This window comes from Hyperolius riggenbachi, chromosome 4 (genome assembly GCF_040937935.1).
Source record: "Hyperolius riggenbachi isolate aHypRig1 chromosome 4, aHypRig1.pri, whole genome shotgun sequence".
Taxonomy (NCBI): Eukaryota; Metazoa; Chordata; class Amphibia; order Anura; family Hyperoliidae; genus Hyperolius; species Hyperolius riggenbachi.
Window position 1 is genome coordinate 390,228,071 of NC_090649.1, and position 20,580 is coordinate 390,248,650.

General features: G+C 46.2%; 1 protein-coding gene across 2 annotated transcripts in view; it reads left to right on the forward strand.

The window, feature by feature from the left end:
- The first annotated feature begins 210 nt into the window (after positions 1–210).
- The window catches only part of FEZ2 (fasciculation and elongation protein zeta 2), an 81,166-nt gene continuing 60,796 nt past the window's right edge, over positions 211–20,580 (forward strand). The window contains exon 1 of one of the 2 annotated variants that reach the window (XM_068232159.1): positions 211–802. In XM_068232159.1, the coding sequence (XP_068088260.1) occupies positions 474–802 (329 nt within the window). In that variant the 5' untranslated portion in view covers positions 211–473. The remainder of the gene's footprint in view (positions 803–20,580) is intronic. The other variant, XM_068232160.1, reaches the window with a different exon arrangement.

The window sequence follows — 20,580 nt, forward strand, 5'->3', positions numbered from 1 at the left end:
GTCTTTTCTGTGAAAGAATGCTAGTGAACTTGCTTGCAAGAAGACCACTATCTGAGCTCCTCACTGTACCCAGCCTGTCTATGAGATCAGGCCAGATGATGCAGAACTGAGGAGAATCGGTACAGCTCAGGTCACGTGGTCACAGTTGTAGCTAGTGACGATGTGTTTTGCCAGAAACTAAGATGGACAGCTGCGGCGAGTGTTCTACGCTCCTCCCTCATTCCCTTTCATTGAGGACTGACTGAGCTATAGCGCGCAGACGAGCAGCTCTGTCCCGCAGCCACTCTGTACTCACGTCCCACAGCGGCCAGTTCCCCGCACTACACGAGAGCGCGCTGCTGTGACAGGCCGGGACAGGGCAGGCGCGCGTTCCCGGGGAGCTGCCCAGGGCGTCGGGAACGCGCATCTGCAGAGCAGTGTTGGCAAGGGGGAGAGAGCAGGGGAGCGCTGCGTCCTCGGCCCGGGACCCCGACATGGCCGCACCCCTCGCTCAGTTCGATGAGGATTGGCAGGACTTCTACGAGTTCCGTCCACCGTCCAGCTCCGCTGGTGGCACCAAGAGTTGCCTGGACAGGGTGAACTCCAACTCCGCCAGCGGGGGCGACCCGGGTGCCCTGGAGGACCTAGCTGAGCTGGACAACAACTTTACTGTGGACATCATGGGGGGCTTCAAGTCCATGGAAGACCTGGTCAATGATTTTGATGAGAAGCTGACCGTGTGCTTCCACAACTACAGCACCGACACCGGGCACATCGCCCCGGTCAGGCCCATCACTGAGGAGGGAGTCATGAAGGATGATGAGTGAGTCCTGGTGCAGCCCTGTATCATGTGTCTAGCGCATTGTGTGTCATGTGTGACTGTCTGTGTGTGTGCATTATGTATGTACGTGTCCGTTATGTGTGTGTGTCTGTCATCCACGTGTGGCTCTTTAATCTATCACCTGAGTGTGTCTGTCATGTGTGTGCATGCTTGTGTACTGTGTGTCTGTCATGTGTGTGCATGCTTGTGTACTGTGTGTCTGTCATGTGTGTGCATGCTTGTGTACTGTGTGTCTGTCATGTGTGTGCATGCTTGTGTACTGAGTGTCTGTCGTGTGTGCATGCTTGTGTACTGTGTGTCTGTCATGTGTGTGCATGCTTGTGTACTGAGTGTCTGTCATGTGTGTGCATGTTTGTGTACTGAGTGTCTGTCATGTGTGTGCATGCTTGTGTACTGTGTGTCTGTCATGTGTGTGCATGCTTGTGTACTGAGTGTCTGTCATGTGTGTGCATGCTTGTGTACTGAGTGTCTGTCCTGTGTGTGCATGCTTGTGTACTGAGTGTCTGTCCTGTGTGTGCATGCTTGTGTACTGAGTGTCTGTCGTGTGTGCATGCTTGTGTACTGTGTGTCTGTCGTGTATGTGCATGCTTGTGTACTGTGTGTCTGTCGTGTATGTGCATGCTTGTGTACTGTGTCTGTCGTGTGTGTGCATGCTTGTGTACTGTGTGTGTCTGTCGTGTGTGTGCATGCTTGTGTACTGTGTGTCTGTCGTGTGTGTGCATGCTTGTGTACTGTGTGTCTGTCGTGTGTGTGCATGCTTGCGTACTGTTGTGTACTGTGTGTCTGTCGTGTGTGCATGCTTGTGTACTGTGTGTCTGTCATGTGTGTGCATGCTTGTGTACTGTGTGTCTGTCATGTGTGTGCATGCTTGTGTACTGTGTGTCTGTCATGTGTGTGCATGCTTGTGTACTGTGTGTCTGTCGTGTATGTGCATGCTTGTGTACTGTGTGTGTCTGTCGTGTGTGTGAATGCTTGTGTACTGTGTGTCTGTTGTGTATGTGCATGCTTGTGTACTTTGTGTGTCTGTCGTGTGTGTGCATGCTTGTGTACTGTGTGTGTCTGTCGTGTGTGTGCATGCTTGTGTACTGTGTGTGTCTGTCGTGTGTGTGCATGCTTGTGTACTGTGTGTCTGTCATGTGTGTGTATGCTTGCGTACTGTTGTGTACTGTGTGTCTGTCGTGTGTGCATGCTTGTGTACTGTGTGTCTGTCATGTGTGTGCATGTTTGTGTACTGTGTGTCTGTCGTGTGTGTGCATGCTTGTGTTCTCTGTGTGCGCCTGTCATGTACGTGCATGCTTGTGTTCTCTGTGTGCGCCTGTCATGTACGTGCATGCTTGTGTTCTCTGTGTGCGCCTGTCATGTACGTGCATGCTTGTGTTCTCTGTGTGCGCCTGTCATGTACGTGCATGCTTGTGTTCTCTGTGTGCGCCTGTCATGTACGTGCATGCTTGTGTTCTCTGTGTGCGCGCCTGTCATGTACGTGCATGCTTGTGTTCTCTGTGTGCGCCTGTCATGTACGTGCATGCTTGTGTTCTCTGTGTGCAACTGTCATGTACGTGCATGCTTGTGTTCTCTGTGTGCGCCTGTCATGTACGTGCATGCTTGTGTTCTCTGTGTGCGCCTGTCATGCACGTGCATGCTTGTGTTCTCTGTGTGCGCCTGTCATGCACGTGCATGCTTGTGTTCTCTGTGTGCGCCTGTCATGCACGTGCATGCTTGTGTTCTCTGTGTGCGCCTGTCATGCACGTGCATGCTTGTGTTCTCTGTGTGCGCCTGTCATGCGCGGGCTTGCTTGTGTTCTCTGTGTGCGTCTGCCATGCGCGGGCTTGCTTGTGTTCTCTGTGTGCGTCTGCCATGCGCGGGCTTGCTTGTGTGTGCGTCTGCCATGCGCGGGCTTGCTTGTGTGTGCGTCTGCCATGCGCGGGCTTGCTTGTGTGTGCGTCTGCCATGCGCGGGCTTGCTTGTGTGTGCGTCTGCCATGCGCGGGCTTGCTTGTGTGTGCGTCTGCTGCGCGGGCTTGCTTGTGTGTGCGTCTGCCATGCGCGGGCTTGCTTGTGTGTGCGTCTGCCATGCGCGGGCTTGCTTGTGTGTGCGCGTCTGCCATGCGCGGGCTTGCTTATGTTCTGTGTGTGTCTGTCAGCTCATTGGTCACGGCATATCTACAGTAAGTGATTCATTTGGAGTGATGCACAAACTATGACTTCATTCACTGTAATGAGACAATACTGTAGCCATGCTGATATCTGGTAACCTATTTGTTTGGTGTGTTTTTTGTTTGTTTGTTTTTTGACTTTTTATTTTTATTTTAATGCCTGGAAAAGTTGATACATTTTGGCCAAAAATAGTGTGGTCACACTGGATGTAAGATCTTGAACTGCATTAAACAGTGCAATGCTGCGGTTTGATATATTTTTAATAGATTTCATGCTGAAATATATTAAAAATATATGCCCTAGTGAGTGGAAGTATCCACCCGGTCTGAAAGGCATTGATCTTTTGGCCATTTTAGTGCCCATGCATAAGTGTATGGAAACCAACCCTGGTTACTGTGTGCACATCTTCTGAATGGTACAATTCTGCTGTTGCTTTTTGAGTTGGCTTGCACAGATATCTAATAGACATGATGGGGCTACATTACAGCTTTTAATTTTTTTTATCATTAAGCCGCATCTACACGCGTAGATGCGGCCGCGATGTTCCTTATCAATCGATTGATAAGATCCGACAGGACGGATTTCCGTACCGCCGATTCCCTGCTCGCTCCCCGCGAGGGGACAATGGCAGGGAATCAAGCTGAAGATAAGCGGTGCCGGCGGGGACGAGCGGGGAATCGAATCTGGCGGCGAGCGGGGACGCGGAAGAGGCGATCCGGTGGCTAATCGAGCCGCCGGATCGCGGTCGCATCTACGCGTGTAGATGCGGTTTAGCTTTGAGATCTGGTTAGCCCCATGCAAGATTGAGGATCACTAAATTAAATATGGCGTATACCTTATGTGAGGAGGCAGGGAAGCATGCAGTGGAAACCTTTCAAAAATGTTTTACTAATGGGACAGATGCTTATAGATCTGCTAATATAGTCCACAAAACTGTCCCAGATAGCCTCCATTCTTCAAGACATTTTTTTTTTTTTTTTTTTTTCAGAAGGGTGAGGTAAAGGGGAGTACCATGTTAAATGAAGACCTTAGGGTAGTGGGGTACAGACAGGTTGGTGTCTCCTGATTATTATTTATTTATTTTTATTTTATTTTTCTCCCATGAAAAAAGACTTCCCACCACCCTGTTGCCACTGCAATGTTCAGCACAGTTCAGCAAAGGCACTCAGACCAGGTAAAAAAAAAGACAAAACTAAAATTTAGGGGACATATAGGTACCTTTCAGGAAAAAAAAGTTTACATATTTTTATATGGGGCACTAACTATTTCTTAGCAATTTTTTTATTTCTGGATGTTACAACCTCTTTTAGGCCTCGTACACATCTACAAACACAAATGTAAGCATTTTGCATTTTTGAGCGCTGTCTTTTTAGTGCCTCCCGGCGTTGCGCTGCATTTTGTTAAAAGCACTTTTCTAAGCGGTTTTCAAAGTCACAAGTCAGGAAATTAACTTTTTGACCCAAAAAGAATAAATACAATGGGCTTGATTCACAAAGCGGTGCAAAGTGTTTGCACGCCTGTGAAAAGCCCTTTATCACGCCTAAACTCAGTTTAGGCGTGATAAGAAGAAACTCGCGCGAATTTTCCGCGCGCAGGCGTCCGCGCAGCACCAGGCGCTTCGCGCGAAGCTCCCATTAAGCCCTATGGGACTTTGCGCGCGCGGTAGCTTCGCGCGAAGAGCAGCACAAATCGGTGATAACTCAGTGGTGCAAAGGTTATCACGCCTAAAGTCTTTTAGGCGTGATAACTGAGTTATCACCGCTTTGTGAATCAAGGCCAATGTATTTATTCTTAAAAACGCAATCGCTGCACAAAGCGATTTTGTTAGCGTTTGCATTTTTCCTATACCTTCCATTATAGCACAAATGCCTCAAAAATGGTACAGGCACCGCTTTGCTGAGCGGATCGGAAACGAAAGAACCGCTTTCTCATAGGGAGTCATTGCATTAGCGTTTTTAGGGAGATTTTGAAAATTGGCGGCGCTTGACAAAAGGGCAAAAATGCCCTTAGTGTGAACGAGCCCTCAAGGTTTCTGTTTGAATTTGTGAACAACAAAAAAAAAGGTCTGGGGGGCACCCACTAGAAAAAGAAAAATGCCTGTGTATGCGCTTTGGCTTCAACAGGAGAAAAGCGCTTCACAAATATCCTGTTGTATATGCTACGGCCAAAACCAGAAATCGGCCAATTCCAGAACTGGCGGGCCATTTCTAGAACTGGACGATTTATTTATTTTATTTTTGGGGGGTTTTATTGGTTTTATAATAACATATAAAAACAAACAAACATCAAACTCACTCGCAGGTGATGATAAAACATAAACATTAGTTACTCTAAGTTACTCTGTCTCCAATGGACAGAGTAACGCTACATTGTAGCTCAATGCCCCCCCTCCTCCCGACCACCATATCCATCAGTAATATCTACAGAGTGTTGAGCAAATAATTTACTACAAAGTACATTTGGGTTTACCCGAAGAATAAGTAGGTTATCAGCGGCATATTGTTTGTTACCGGTTTATGATACTACGTCATATTGTGATTGGTATCTTTATTTTTGATCCATGGTTCCCAAACTTTTTGAAATTTCTGTGGACAACCTCTAGCTATATAAGCAGCCTTATATAGATGTATAGACTCATTTACACATTTTTTTCCAGAATTTCAGTGTAGGTGCGTTTTCACTCTTCCAGTTTAAGACAATAGCTTTACGAAAGTAGAATAAGAGCCCCACTAAAGTCCTCTGAGCTCTTGTATTAGCAAGTTTGGTTGTATCCCCCAATATACAGTGAACAATTGGGGTTTTTATTTTCGTAATATGTGAAATGTACTCACAAATATTTTTCCAAATAGGAGCTATTTCAGGGCAGTGCCAAACTACGTAGATCTGCGTTTTCTGCATTACATCTCCAGCAGAAGACTGGTTAAGTCGCATCAAATTTAGATAATTTAGCAGGCGTCACATATGCTCTGTGTAAGATTTTGTATTGAATTAGTCTGTCACGAGTTGCTATAAGATATGTAAATGGTTTAATCCATACATCTTCCTACTCCTCATCATCTAAGGTTGGGATAAGGGTGAGCCAAGGCTGCTTATATATGGTGATATGCGGTTCGGTAAGTAAAACAATACATTGATACATTTCTGATAGCGCTTTTTTAAGATTTTCATTTTGTATCGCATCTTCCACCTCTGTGAATTGCAAGCGGATTGGTGCCCTTCCAAATTGCGATTGGTAGGCGTTTCTAAGTTGTATGTATCTAAAAAGTGTGAGTTTGGGAGAGAGAAGGTTTCCTTGAGAGAATTAAATTTTGCCAGGGATCCAGCTTCAACATTATGTTCCAAGTTGGCCACACCTTTAGAGATCCAAATGATGGGGTCTGGAATTGTATAAAAGTTGGGCAATTTTGGATTATTCCATAATGGAATTTTGGGGGAATATTTATTTTGGGGAGAGCGATTCCATTTATGTATAATATCCCATGTTTTAATAACTATTTTCATGTTAGTAGTTAGTGGGTATGGAGTGTGTACCTCTATATAGAATTTGCCTAAGGGCTTCAAGAGAGCCAAGGGTTGCTGTGTCTAACATGATGGAGGCGTTGGATGGGTCTTGCGTTAGCCACCAATTTGCCGTAACAAGTTGGCATGCCAAGAAATATTTAAAAAGGTCAGGAAAGGCTAAACCTCCTTCTGTCCATGGCCTCTGTAGTTTTTTAGACTAATTTTAGGGATTTTATTGTACCAGATAAAACTTGTGAGAATGGAATTTAGTTTTGCAAATAATGTTTTCGGTATCCAAACTAGAAAATTCCTAAATATATAAAGGTATTTTAAGAGAAGCTTCATTTTAATCAAATTAATTCTTCCTATAAGGGAGAGGGGAAGACATTGCCAGCCCAATAACTTTTGTTTAGTATATTGGAGCAGTGGAGTTAGGTTTTCTGATATAAAGTTATCTGTATAGCTGGATATCCATATTCCCACCTCCAGCCTGCCAATGTTAAATCCAATTATCTTATGCTGGGGATACACGGTACGTTTCTGTACCGTGTATCGACCAGCTGATCTGGCCAGCTGATAATATTCAGCTGACCCGATCAAGCCGCTCAACCCCCGCCCGCTCGATCCCCGCCGGCGGACAATGGCAGGGAATCGAGCGCTGTTAAGGAAGCGCCAGCGGGGACGAGCGGTAATCGATCCGCGTGGACGAGCAGGGACGCGGCTGGGGTCGATCCAGCGGCTAATCGCCCGCCGAATCGACCCGTGTATTCCCAGCATTAGAGCTTTGCCTTAATGCTGTAGCAATTGGTTCCATAGCTATGGCAAAAAGGGCCGGAGAGAGGGGGCATCCCTGCCTAGTACCCCTATATAGTCCTATTTGAGCAGAAACCTCTGATCCAATTTTTGTTTGAGTTCAGGGAGATTTGTATATAGTCTGAATCCAGGATATTGTTTTAGAATTAAAACCCAATTTCCCCTCATGATACTTAAATGCTCTTTATACCATTTTTTTCAAGACAAACTAGGCTTTCATTGGGGGTATTTTGTACTAAGAAAATAGTTGTTTCTATTCATTTTAGTGGGAAAAAAGAGGAAAAAAATTAAAAATGCATGATTTCTCAGTTTTTATCGGAACCAGATTAAAAATAAAAAGTGGTACTGTCATAAAAACCATGCCACTAGTATTATGTCCCCCAGAATAGATAACCAGATGTGTCCCCAGTATCAGTCCCCCCCCCCCCTAGGATAGACAGATATGTCCCCAATATAAGCCCCCCCCCCCCAGTATAGTCAGATGTGTCCACTGCATTTGCCACCCCCAGCATAGATCATCAGATGCGCCCCTAAGAATAGTGCCCCTAATTATAGCCAGATGTGCCCCTGGGATCAGCATTCCCCCATTTTAGCCAGATATGCCCCAGGATTAGCACCGGCCCCCCATCATAGCCAAATGTGCCCCCGGTATTAGATCATCTCCCACCCCCCAGGGTAACCAGATGTGCCTTACTATTAGACACTCCCCCCCCCCCCCCCCCAGTTAGCTAGATGACCCCCAGTGATCTTAACACACACCTCCCTCTTTTAAATACCCTCTCCCCCAGGATTGATAGCCAGATGCCCCCAACCCCCATCAGGCAGCCCCCTCTGTGCATTACTTTACCTCATTCCTGCGAATATCCTGAAGCCCGAGCCTCCGATCCCCGCTCTGCAGTCAGCCCCGCTATGCAGAATATCCGGGTCCCAGGTTGATGACGTCATCAAGCCGGGACCGGATATTCTGCATAGCGGGGCTGACTGCAGAGCGGGGATCGGAGGCTCGAGCTTCAGGATAGTCACAGGAACGAGGTAAGGTGAGTGAGGCTGCTTGCTGGAGGATTTTTTTAAAACTATTTATGCACGGAGGGGGACAGATGAAGGATTGCTGCAGTTGACTACTGCAGTGATCGTTCATGGGAGGGGGGTGGACTAATTGGCTATAAGGGAACATGTTCCCTTTTGCCAATTAGTAATGCAGCTGACAGTGCTGGGTTGTGCGCTCTAAAGAGCACCCGATCGAGCACAGCCGTCAGTATATCTATGTCATTGTGGCTTGGAGGGTGCCACAGCTGATGTAGATGTACTGTAGCAGTGGAGGAAGTGGTTAATATTTTTTTTTAGCTTGCTTGAGATCATTAAAGGTATTCTCATCTGGAGTAACAGAATATTTTTGAGAGGCTGAGGTTTCTGCTTCATGTAAGGAAGATAATGTGTTGTTAAAGTTTTTTTTTCTTTTAGCACTAATAAGGTTTATATAGTTGCCTCTAATTGTAGCCTTGAAGGCGTCCCATGTCATTTGTTTTGTAGCCGAGCCTTCATTTAGTTCCCAGTATTGATTAATTTCTGTGGTGATTTTATCCCCTATTTCTTTATCTTCTACCGATTTGGGATCTAGTTTCCATAATGATTTGTTGTGGATGATACCTATTTCACAAGTTATTTCTAAAGGGGCGTGATCTGATAGGCCACTAGGGAGATATGAGGCTCCAGTTATACATATTAGAAGATCGACGTTGGCAAAAGCCATATCAATTCTTGAGGCTGATCTATGAACCGCTGAGAAATGAGAGTAAGCTGTAGTAAGCAAATTTTTCCACCTCCATACCTCAGTCAATAAGGCATCAGCCCAGTTACAGATATCTACATTTGTTCTTAAGGGGTTCATAGAGTCTTGCCCAGTAGAGATTGTCGTTAAAGTCACCTATTATTAAAAGTTTTGCTGGAAGATATTGCTGGAGGGCAGATGTTATGGCATTTAATAAAGACGTTTGTAGTGGAGGAGGGGCATAGAGTCCGACAATGCAAAAGGTTGATCCCATGATTGTGAGATGCAGAATGATAAATCTACCATCAGGATCAAGATATGCGCTAATTATTTTGTGTGTTAGTGTTTTTTACTTATGAGGATAGAGACTCCTCTAGAAAATGTAGCGAATGTGGAGTGAAATGAGTGAAGTGAGATCCAGGGTTTGTGTGTGGCTTTGGTGAGAGTTCCATCTAAATGGGTTTCTTGTAATATTGTTATATGGGGTTTGTGTTTCATTAGGTATTGGAACATTAGAGACCTTTTGAATGGCGAGCGCAGCCCTCTCACGTTCCAGGATAATACCTTTAGTGGGGTTTCCATTGCATTGCCATTTTAATGATACACAGTTGGAGGTTAAGTAGGTGGAGGGAACCAGCTGGAAGGGGGAGGGGAAGACACGGAGGGAGCATATTTATCAGAAACAGATATATCTTACCCACTGGGAACATGTGCAATACAATTTAACTTGGGCCCAAGAAGTTCTGGGCAACAAAAGAAATTACCCTACTGTAGTATATAGAAGAAAACTAAAACTATAACACAGCTTTATTCCCAACCTTTAGTGTAGTCATGTCACCGAGTCTATGAACACAGTCTCTTGACTACACTATGTCAGTGGCGTTAAAAAGCGCTTGTAGGAGCCACCGGTTAAAACATTTCAAAATGGAGAAAAGAAACAAAATTAAAAGAAAAAACAAAAACCGTGCAGTATATGGGGGAGGTCAAGCTAATTGGCATGACACCGCCCAGCAGCGCCCAGGGTATAAGATAACACGGCCCAGCAGCACGGCCCTGTAGGGTTGCAACGGTATGAAAATTCACGGTATGATAACCGTCAAAAAAAATATCACGGTATGACGGTATTACGGTATACGGTATTACGCAATTATTCGCATTACAATTACCCTTATAAAAATAAGAAAAGGTCAAAGTTGAACAAACTCTTCTTTATTAGACCCTTAATGGTTAGGGTCCTCCTGTCATACTTGAAATATTTACTCTTCTAAATGTAAAAAAAAACCAACAATACCAAAAGTAAATCTCATTCTCCCTGTGTCACATGACTGCCTATGGCAGAGAGGGCAGATAATAAGGCCATTGGAAAGCACAGTAGGTTAATATGTCTGCTTCCATGAATCAGGAAGTAGAGACTGTGCAGATTTATTTTAGGATTGTATCAGCTGTAACAAAGAAAGAAATTGCTGTTGCATATCTTTGAGCAGAGGGGAGGACATTTGAGTTCAGGTCCACTTCAAAAATGCTGGTGGTACACTTTACTATACACCTTAAAGTTTACCAGAGATGAAGCATAGTGAAAGTTTTATACATAACTGCGGCTTCCTCCAACCCATCATGCGCACAGATCCCTCCCACGCCGCCATCCTCAGCCTTTTCTATCGCTGGTATTGAGTCCGGTAACTTGAGCCAGTCGCGGCCAGTCTGAGCATGCGCAGTGCGTTCTCTGCAGCGGAGAATAATACTACGTAGGCGTAGTACTATTTTCTGCAAGAGATGGAGGGAGCGCACTGCACATGCATAAAACTGGCCGTGACTGGCCAAAGTTACGGGACTCAGTAACAGCGATAGAAAAGGCTGAGGATGGCGGCGTGGGAGGGATCTGTGTGCATGATGGGTTGGAGGAAGCCGCAGTTATGTATAAAACTTTCACTATGCTGCGTCTCTAGTTTCCTTTAAAGGATACCAGAGCTGAAAAATAAAATGCAAATGGGTGGAGCGGACATGAGTTAGGCGAAGTCCTGTGCTAAGCCACTGCAGACGATTTCTTTAAAAAGTAGGGGGACAGAGTAGAACAGGGGGGGGGGGGGGGCAGTGGGCATGAGGACACACGACATCACACAGAGACATGCATCAGGGAGACATCACTTGTATGTACAGTATATACAGTAACACACACACACACATTCACATCCATCAGGCAGACATCCATCCATCCATCAGGCAGACATCCACACATCCATCAGGCAGACATCCCACACACATACATCAGGCAGACACATCTCACACACACAAGCCATACATATACACACTGGCTGCATTCAAATACAGCACCTCTCCCACAGCAACACTGCTCATCTGGTGTCATTAAGCTTCAGCTCCCCATGTGCAGTGCGTCTCTCGCTTCTTCTCCCGGGCGGGCGGCGTGCTCATCATTTTCATGGGGGGAGGAGAGCTGGACATTCCTTTGAACACTGATCTGTATCAGTGTTTATGTCAGCTCTGCAGTCGGGGGAGGCAGGGGGCTGCATGCATCTAGCAGGAGGGAGAACGGGCTGTAGCCTTTTCTCATTTGCCTATTTATTTTGGCAGGAATGACCTGGTGACTCCCCCTCTGCCTTTGTAGTACAGTCCGCAATTAAAAAAAAAATACAAGCAGATATGCCGGGAAATAGATCTCTGTGTGCGCTCCAGCCGTGGCTGCGTCATCACAGGACGCGTATCATCACCACCCAGCTCCTGCACTCATGTCGCAAGCCTCCCGCAATCAGGAACTAGCTTTGGGAGCTTGCCTTCGTAACGAGGAAGACGGAGAGCAGGACAATGCCGGAGCGGTGGCGAGGGATACGGAAATACAGCAAAAACCGGTATTTCCTAAAAGTGCTTACCGCGATTACCGTGCATTGTAAAACCGTGGTATACCGTAATACCGGTAAATCGCGGCAACCCTACGGCCCTGAGGGTTCAGACATACATAAACCGTTTCAAACCAAAACATTTAAATCTGACATCAATTGTTCAGGCTATGTACCGATTATTCAAAGTAGGTCCCATTTGTCAGTAATTTGGTTGGTGCAATTATCATAATATACCAGATTTGCTTTAATATATATCATAGGGTTGAAATTATGTATATGCTTGGATTGTATTCGGGTAGCGTTTTAATTTCAGATGTGTTTTGTGCTCAAGTTTAGTGAAAAAGTAAATAGTATTACCAGCAAGGTTCAAGGTGCTGTTAATTGTGTTTGATGTAATAGTGACCTCGTGTGGAGACAAAAGGAAGCCATGGCATTTTCCCAGTATGGGTTTTGGTTTATTTAGAGGTTTCTCTTTAGCCACAACTTCAATTAGAGCCGGTTCCGGAGGGGGTGCAGGGGGCAGATCCGGCACGAGCCGGGGTATAGACTTAATTGGAGCCCAGTGACGGGGGCCCGCCACCTTCACCGTCCAGCCGCATATAAGGACCTAATTCCAGCTCCTGCCTTGGGCTAGGGCACAGGGACATTTGCAGTGGAGGTCTGCAGTAGACAGCTTGAGCACCAGATGTTACATGTGTTTCTGCTGTGATACTTTTTCCTGTTTCTTTGTAGTGCTTTTGGGTATCTTTCTTATTAGTTGTGTTAAGAACAGGTTTTTCAATAGCAGCTCATGTGTTGCCACACTCGTATATGTGGTAGTTCATCAAAAGATCCAACACAAATATTTGTTTTTATAGGACAGTCGGCAGTTCCTCTCCTTGTTTGCAGCAATTTGACGGTCACGACTTTTATCCTGCTGTCCTGCCTCGGGTGATACCTGGGGCAATAATGTAGGTTCAGAAACCTAACCCCACTGCAGCCCACCTAAAGCTAGCCAAAATGACTTTTGTGTTCCATTGACCTCCAATTGATTTATTTATTTATTTTAAATCGGTGGTGAATCTATTGCTGTTTTGCTGATCAAAGAAAAGTGATTGAAGTTGGGTGATTGAAATTCTGTCATTGAGCGGGATGAAAATTTTCAGTGGATTGCACAGGAACAGCTGTGATTTCAGCTGCTTTTTATTTAAACGGACCCATAGGGAAACCTGGAAGTTTTCCTTCACCTGTGCTTTACATGCATTGCAACTCATTCAATGAAAACCAGCCCTTACTGTACATCGGGACTTCATACCTTAAGCGTCAGGTCAGGGGCGAGTGCTATACAGATGCCGTCTCTTGTGGAAGGGTAGAAGACACAGCAACATGGTGGATGATTGGATGGCTTCTGGCGGGTGGGATGAGAAGGGGAACAATGGGTTCCGCCGTTGGGCTGGTGTCTGCTGCTCCGATCTTTATGTGACACCTGTACACACTAAATTCTTGGCCAAGGCAGTCCTGAACAGCTGTTTGTCATTAAGCATGTGTACCAAGCAAACCTGTATTGAAAAAATAGATCTTTAGCTAGTAGCGAAAGCCTCTGAATGGTGCAGAGGGTTCCCATGTCCTCTTGGACCACATTGCTGGGTGGTAGCCCTCTTCTTGTTCGTGGTCACATTCCCTTTTGTGTATGTGCGTGGATGACGGGAGTGCCACCTCAAGAACATGTCCAATAAGCTCTTGTTGGATATATTCAGAGGGACCCTGCACAAAAATGGCGGGCTTGTGGATGTACAGTACTAGGAACCTTCTGGACTATCCTGAGGAAACTATTTTTTTTCCCCAATGCAGGTTTGCTCTGAAACCTGCACCCACCTCATGATTTTTCCCAACGACTGGCGGTTTGTTTGTTTTGTTTTTTTTGAGTGACAATCGGTCGTTTATGCGATCTCACAACGTGGGTACAGGTGCACAATCATGCGAACGTCGCTTAGCGTCGTGCAGCGATAATGACTGTCATGGTGGAACGGATCTTTCCGCGACGACTCTCGTACAAGATACTGCGATTGCTTGAAGTCTCAGGAAGCAGCACTTTTTGCAGCAGTTGTCTGAGATTTTAAAGATACGATCTGCTGTGACGGTCATCGTCGTGCATTGCAAAGCATCGTTCGCATTATTGCACAGTCTTACCCACCTTGCGATTCTTCGCAAAAATCGCGAGGGGGACAGCTGGAAAGGCTACAGTTCTCTTCTCTAACATTTTCCTCCTCTAACATGGAGGAAGAAAGACCTTTTAATAAAAATTCAACAAGCTTCAAACCTCAATTAGCAGAGGAAAAAGCTAGTTGAAAGGAAATGTGAAAATGTAATCCTTCAAGGACATGTCAGGAATTTATTCTTCCTCTCCTTGGAAGTAGTGGAGAGTTTGTTGCTGATGATTTGTATTCAGAGTTCCCAGCCTAAAATAGGTGCTGTTTCCTAGCTGAGGAAGCAGATTTGGTGAAATTGCTGAGTGTCATCTGTTGGTTCATTGTGATGTAATTAGTTCCCTGCAGTGCAGATTTCAGCAATTTGTTTGCAATGTCGATACCCCGCCAAGGCTCCTCCTCCTGCTTGACTTTTGCTGTGTACTGCAGTTTGATTTCCAAGGCTGCTTTTAGTGATCACTATAACGTTTCAGTAGTTTGGCTCAGCATGAGAGCTTTCACAGGTTGCACAGCACTTAAAGTTAAAAAAACTACTGCAGATACATTATAAAGAGTTATTTTATTATAGTAGTCTAAATTTTAGTATATTTTTCACACAATGCCTATCTATCGATCTATCTCAGCCCTTTGGATATCTCCTCCGTGGGTTTCCTCTGGGCACTCCAGTTTCTTCCCACATCCCAAAAACATACTGATAAGTAAATTGACTATGATACATACACTACATGATACATACATAGACACATGACTATAGTAGGGCTTAGATTGTGAGCCTCTCTTAGGGACAGTTAAGTGACAAGGCAATATAATCTGTACAGCACTAATAATTATAATATAATGTAGCTGTTTATCATATTAGATATGTGGCAAACTTGCTGAATTGTGTTTCATGTTAGAAATGTCTTCCCAGCATTTGGTTCAGTGAATCATCTTGCATGCATGAGAATTGCTTTCAAACAGAGGTGGGCAGTACAGGTGAGACCATCACCTGCAAGCTATACCCCAATGGGGTGCAGGTAGTCACCCATGTGGTGGTCCCCCACCTGTATTGTGCTCGCCTCCGTTTTGAAAGCTTAGACTTAAAGCATGAGGATTAGCCATACCATGCAAGGGAAAAAAACACCTATATAAGACTTACATAACACATGTATTGTACTGTCCGCATTCTGATTTCAGTGAATTTTATATAGTAAATGAAGAGAATTCTGTTCCACGTGGGAACCCTGTCTTTTGCACACAATTTGCGGCTGAATACTTTCTTCCCTTACCTTTTTTTTTTACTTTTCTCCTCCAATTGCTGAGTCACTTTAGTCTCACTTGTAAACGCAAGTGAGCAGAGGATCATGTTTCAGCTAGCAAGCTAGGCAGGGAACTAAAGAAAATAGGAGGAATATATTATAGATAAAAAGAACCCCCAGCATGCAACTGAATGGCAATGGCTATTAAAGGGCCAGTGCTCCTAAGGTATGGGATAACTCCAAACCATAGCAGCAGAAAAAGTTTTGAATGCAGGATTAGCATCTTTATCACTTAACCTTCCTGGCGGTATGGACGAGCTCAGCTCGTCCATAGCCGCCGAGGCTGATATCTCTGGCCCTGCTGGGCCGATTTACTTCAAATAAAGTGCACCACACGCAGCTAGCACTTTGCTGGCTGCGTGTAGTCTTCGATCGCCGCCGCTCAGCGGCGATCGCCCGCACGCTGCGGCGGAAGGGGCCCCGCCAGAGCCCTGCGCTGCCCGGACCAAACACTTTCGGACCAGACACTGGGGAAGCTATCAAAGGTACACGACGAGGGATCAGCACGCCAATGGTGAGTATAAGACCCAGATGTATAGGTAGCTAGATGTGCAGCCAGGTATAGTTAGCCAGATGTATAGTTAGCCAAATGTGCAGCCAGGTATAGTTAGCCAGATGTGCAGCCAGATGTATAGGTAGCCAGATGTGCAACCAGATGTATAGGTAGCCAGATGTGCAGCCAGATGTATAGGTAGCCAGATGTATAGGTAGCCAGATGTGCAGCCAGATGTATAGGTAGCCAGATGTGCAGCCAGATGTATAGGTTGCCAGATGTCCCTCCCCCCCCCCCCCCCCCATCCTAGCACGCTGTGGGAAGTGATCTGTGCTACCCACAGCGTGCAGAACAAGCATCCAACCATCCTAGGGAATCCCTGGGCAGCCAGCGGGGCAGGGAATGTGCAGGGGTTCCCCCTTGTATGCGGAGGCTCTGTGCGGGCGGGGGGATCCCATTCAATGGTGGCTGTGTGGGCGGGGGGATCCCCCTCTGTGCGGGCAGGGGGATCCCCTTCAATGGTGGCTATGTGGGCGGGGGGATCCCCCTCTGTGCGTGCGGGGGAATCCCCTTCAATGGTGGCTATGTGGGCGGGGGGATCCCCCTTCAATGGTGGCTATGTGGGCGGGGGGATCCCCCTCTGTGCGGGCGGGGGGATCCCCTTCAATGGTGGCTATGTGGGCATGGGGATCCCCATCTGTGCGGGCAGGGGGATCCCCTTCAATGGTGGCTATGTGTCATTCTCCGTACAGTTACATTACGAGACTTGCTGACGTCACGGGTGCCGGCGGGTGCAGGAGCATCGGAGCGGGGCTGCGAGGGCACCGATCGGCTGCAGGGGGCTGAGGGAAGCCCCGAGTGAGTAACTCTCATTTTTTTGTTAGACTTAAAGAGACTCTAAAGCGAGAATAAATCTCGCTTCAGAGCTTATATTCAGCAGGGGCATGTGTGCCCCTGCTAAAACGCTGCTATCACGTGGCTAAACGGGGGTCCCTTACCTCCCAAATCCCCTTGTGGAGTCCCGGGGATCTCTTCCTGGTGAGGCAGGGCTAATGGCCGCAGCCCTGCCTCCATGCGCGTCTATCAGCGCATATCTCCACCTTTCCCCCGCCCCTCTGTCTTCCTTCGCTGAGAGGGGCGGGGGAGAGGCTGCGATGCGCCGCTGATAGACGGCGCTGAGAGGCAGGGCTGCGGCCGTTACCCCTGCCTCAACAGCAGAAAAATCTACAACCAAGTTGGTCGTTGATTTTGCAGGGGGGGATTTGGGGGGTAAGGGACCCCTGTTTAGCCGCGGGATAGCGGCGTTTTTGCAGGGGCACACATGCCCCTGCTGAATATAAGCTCTGAAGCGAGATTTATTCTCGCTTCAGTGTCTCTTTAAGGATCACTTTAAAGCTGAATTATTGTAAATTCCTCCCGTTTTAAGAAGGCAAACCACACTAAGCATTGCTTTTCAGTAGGGGGGAGTTTCGGTCTCTTTTAGTCCCCTCTACTTTCCTTGTGTTTTTTTTGTCACCCCAAGATATATATATATTCATGGTAAAATTAGACATCACCTCTGAAAATAAGGCTAAAATTGTTCCACTCCGCATCACGTGGTCCCGCCAGCCAATCAGCGCACAAAGCGGCCGCTCCAGGAAGAAAACACTGCATGTCAGCAGTGCAGTGAATATTAATTAGCCATGTGGCTAATTACTGCGCATGGGCAACCAGTCTAACGTAGAACACACAGTATACTGCACTTTCTCAGAACGTGCAGCGTTACAGTGTAGGGCCTGGTTCACATTAGCGTTCGCTGTCCGGATTTGCCGTGCCGGATCCGGACCGTATACTGTACAAACGGAACGGACGTTCGGCATAGCAATGCAAAGTCTATGCATCCGTTCACACACGTCCGTTCCGTACTGACCGGAGCCGGATCCGGAATCCGGACACTTTTCCAACAGCTATTTTTTTGGGTCCGGATCATCCGGCCGACGCACCCGGACCTGAGCCTGACTGCACCATCCGGAAATAGAAACCAATGGGAAACGGAAAGCACAGAACACACTGGCTATAAAAACCTGACGTTCTACCCCACTTCCTATGCGTTTTCTAGCGGCCATTTTGGATGGGGACACATGGGCCCAGCAGTTCTGGAGAGGAGCAGCAGTGACTTTGTGCTGGAGCTGTTTGGCAGTATGTCGGACGTGGAGGTGAGGCCCTATACAGCGGAGGACCTGATTCTACATGTGCACCTTCTGCTGACCTCCCAGACCCCAACAATATTTATATAGTTTATCTCTTTTACCAAACGGATCCGGATCGCAGCCGTATCAATACGTATACAAACGGACTGGATCGGATCCGGTCCGTTCTTTACAGAAACGCAAGTGTGAACGGGGCCTAACGCAACGAGGGCACTGTGAACAGCCCATTTAGTTTTCATTGCTGTGAGTTAGGCTGCGTTACAGGCTGCACTAATGTGCGCCTGTAACGTGTTACTGTGAAAGCAGCCTTAATAATTGCAAATACTAAATAATAATGTATACTTGTGTTGCTTTGAGAGGGTATGTGTGTGGTATGTGTATGTAGACTTTCTACTGAGGAAGGATTATGCCTGAATGGTTGTCCGAGCGGAAAACCACTTTACAAATTAGATAGTTGCTAATTTTGGTTGCAGCAGCCTGTTATGTTGTGAGGTGTCAGCAGATTGTAATATAACTTGTACAGATTGTTTAGGTATATTAATCTGGTAACACGAAAGCTAAAAAAAACTTATGATATAGTGAATTGTATGTGTAGTACAGATAATTAATATAACATTGGTAGCAAAGAAAAGTCTCATATTTTATTTGTTGCAATTACAAACCATTCACTGTTTTTAAAGTATGAAACGGAGCAGAGCTAATGAGCCTTTGAACTCCCCTGCAGTAAAACCTTTTCTGAAGCTGTGTCTCATTTCTTTGTATAACTGCTTCAGAAAATAGGATGGTCTCTGACCGAAATTAGGTTGGAGAGCTCGGAGCAGCTCTTTTGCATAGATAACTGAAGTTTCTTAACTCTTCCTGTACTGGAAACAATATGAGACTCTGTTCTTTGCTACTAATGTTCTATTTCTTAGCTGCACTACACATATGATTCATTATATCATACGTTTATTTTCATTTCAGATTCCCTTTAAGAGTTAACAGTGTTCTTTTTCAGTATGTATTGGTAGTCTGAAAACTCCTTCCGAAAAATGTTGTTTTAGGCGTAGTGGTAATCTGGCAGTGTAGGTTCCTTTCTTCCCCGGTTAGTGATGTCATTGCTGAGCTAGTCAGCTGAGAAGAATTGGAAGTTCCATTGGAGCCAATGAGAAACAATTTCCGGAAATTGATTTGACTTGCCTAAAGATTTAAATACCGTATATACTCGCAAGCAAGCCGACCCGCATATAAGACGACACCCCCCCCCCCCCCCCCCCCCCCAACTTTTTTCTGAAAAAACAGGAAAAAATGATTGACCCTCATATAAGCCGGGGGTAGGAAATGCTGGCCGTGTGATTTCCCCCCAGTGTGTCCCAGTATAGTTAGTATAGTGGCCAGTATGGGTAGGTAGTGCCCAGTATAGCTAGTAAAGTGCCCAGTATAGCTAGTATAGTGCCCCAGTATAGCTAGTATAGTGCTCAGTATAGCTAGTATTGTGCCCAAGTATAGCTGGTATATTGCCCAGTATAGCTAGTATAGTGCCCAGTATAGGTAGTACAATGCTCGGTATAGCTAGTATAGTGCCCAAGTATAGCTAGTATAGTGCTCAGTATAGGTAGTATAGTGCTCAGTATAGGTAGTATAGTGCCCAGTATAGCTAGTATAGTGCCCAGTATAGCTAGTATAGTGCCCAGTATAGCTAGTATAGTGCCCAGTATAGCTAGTATAGTGCCCAGTATAGCTAGTATAGTGCTCAGTATAGCTAGTTTAGTCCACAAGTATAGCTAGTATAGTGCTCGGTATAGCTAGTTTAGTGACCAAGTATAGCTAGTATAGTGCCCCCGGGCAGTGTTCTCCCCAGAGCATATTAGCAGGGCGCGCCGCCCGGGTAAGATCGGCGGCCGCCCGGGTACAACTGCGCTGCTTGAATGGCATGATTAGCCAGGCGTCTGTTCAGAGACATTTTATTGTAATGCGCCTGCACGGTACTCTGAAGGCTCTCTTTCGTTCCCTCCCTCCAATCAGCCAGTCCGTGTGGTTTACCCATTGGTGCCTCCCTCCAACCAGTCAGAACAGAGAGGCAGCCGAGTGCTCCCGCCCCCTCACAAATCCGTCCAGCCTCAGCCTGTAGCAGCAGCAGCCGTCACACCAGGGAGGAGAGAGATCATCCTTCCTTGCTCCACACGCTGAATTCACGGGCTGAGCGTGCACGACAGCGTGACATTACACAGTGACAACTCAGTCACTTATACAAGTCGCTCCAGCACGCCCGTACTGCAGATGACCTCTAATTAACACAGGTAATTAACTTCCAGCAAACAAACAAGGAGCACAGTATAAATCACTTCTCAGTAATGCAAAGAGAGGCCACTAAAGGAATGTCGGACCCTTAATGTGGAGAACTGTGTATCCGTGCATAAAAAGAGTCAAGAATGTCAAAAAAGTTCCTACATATTCATTGTTCTCTAAAACTGACATACTCAAACATCTGAGCTTGGAGGGAGGGGATTAGATTTACTTAGCTG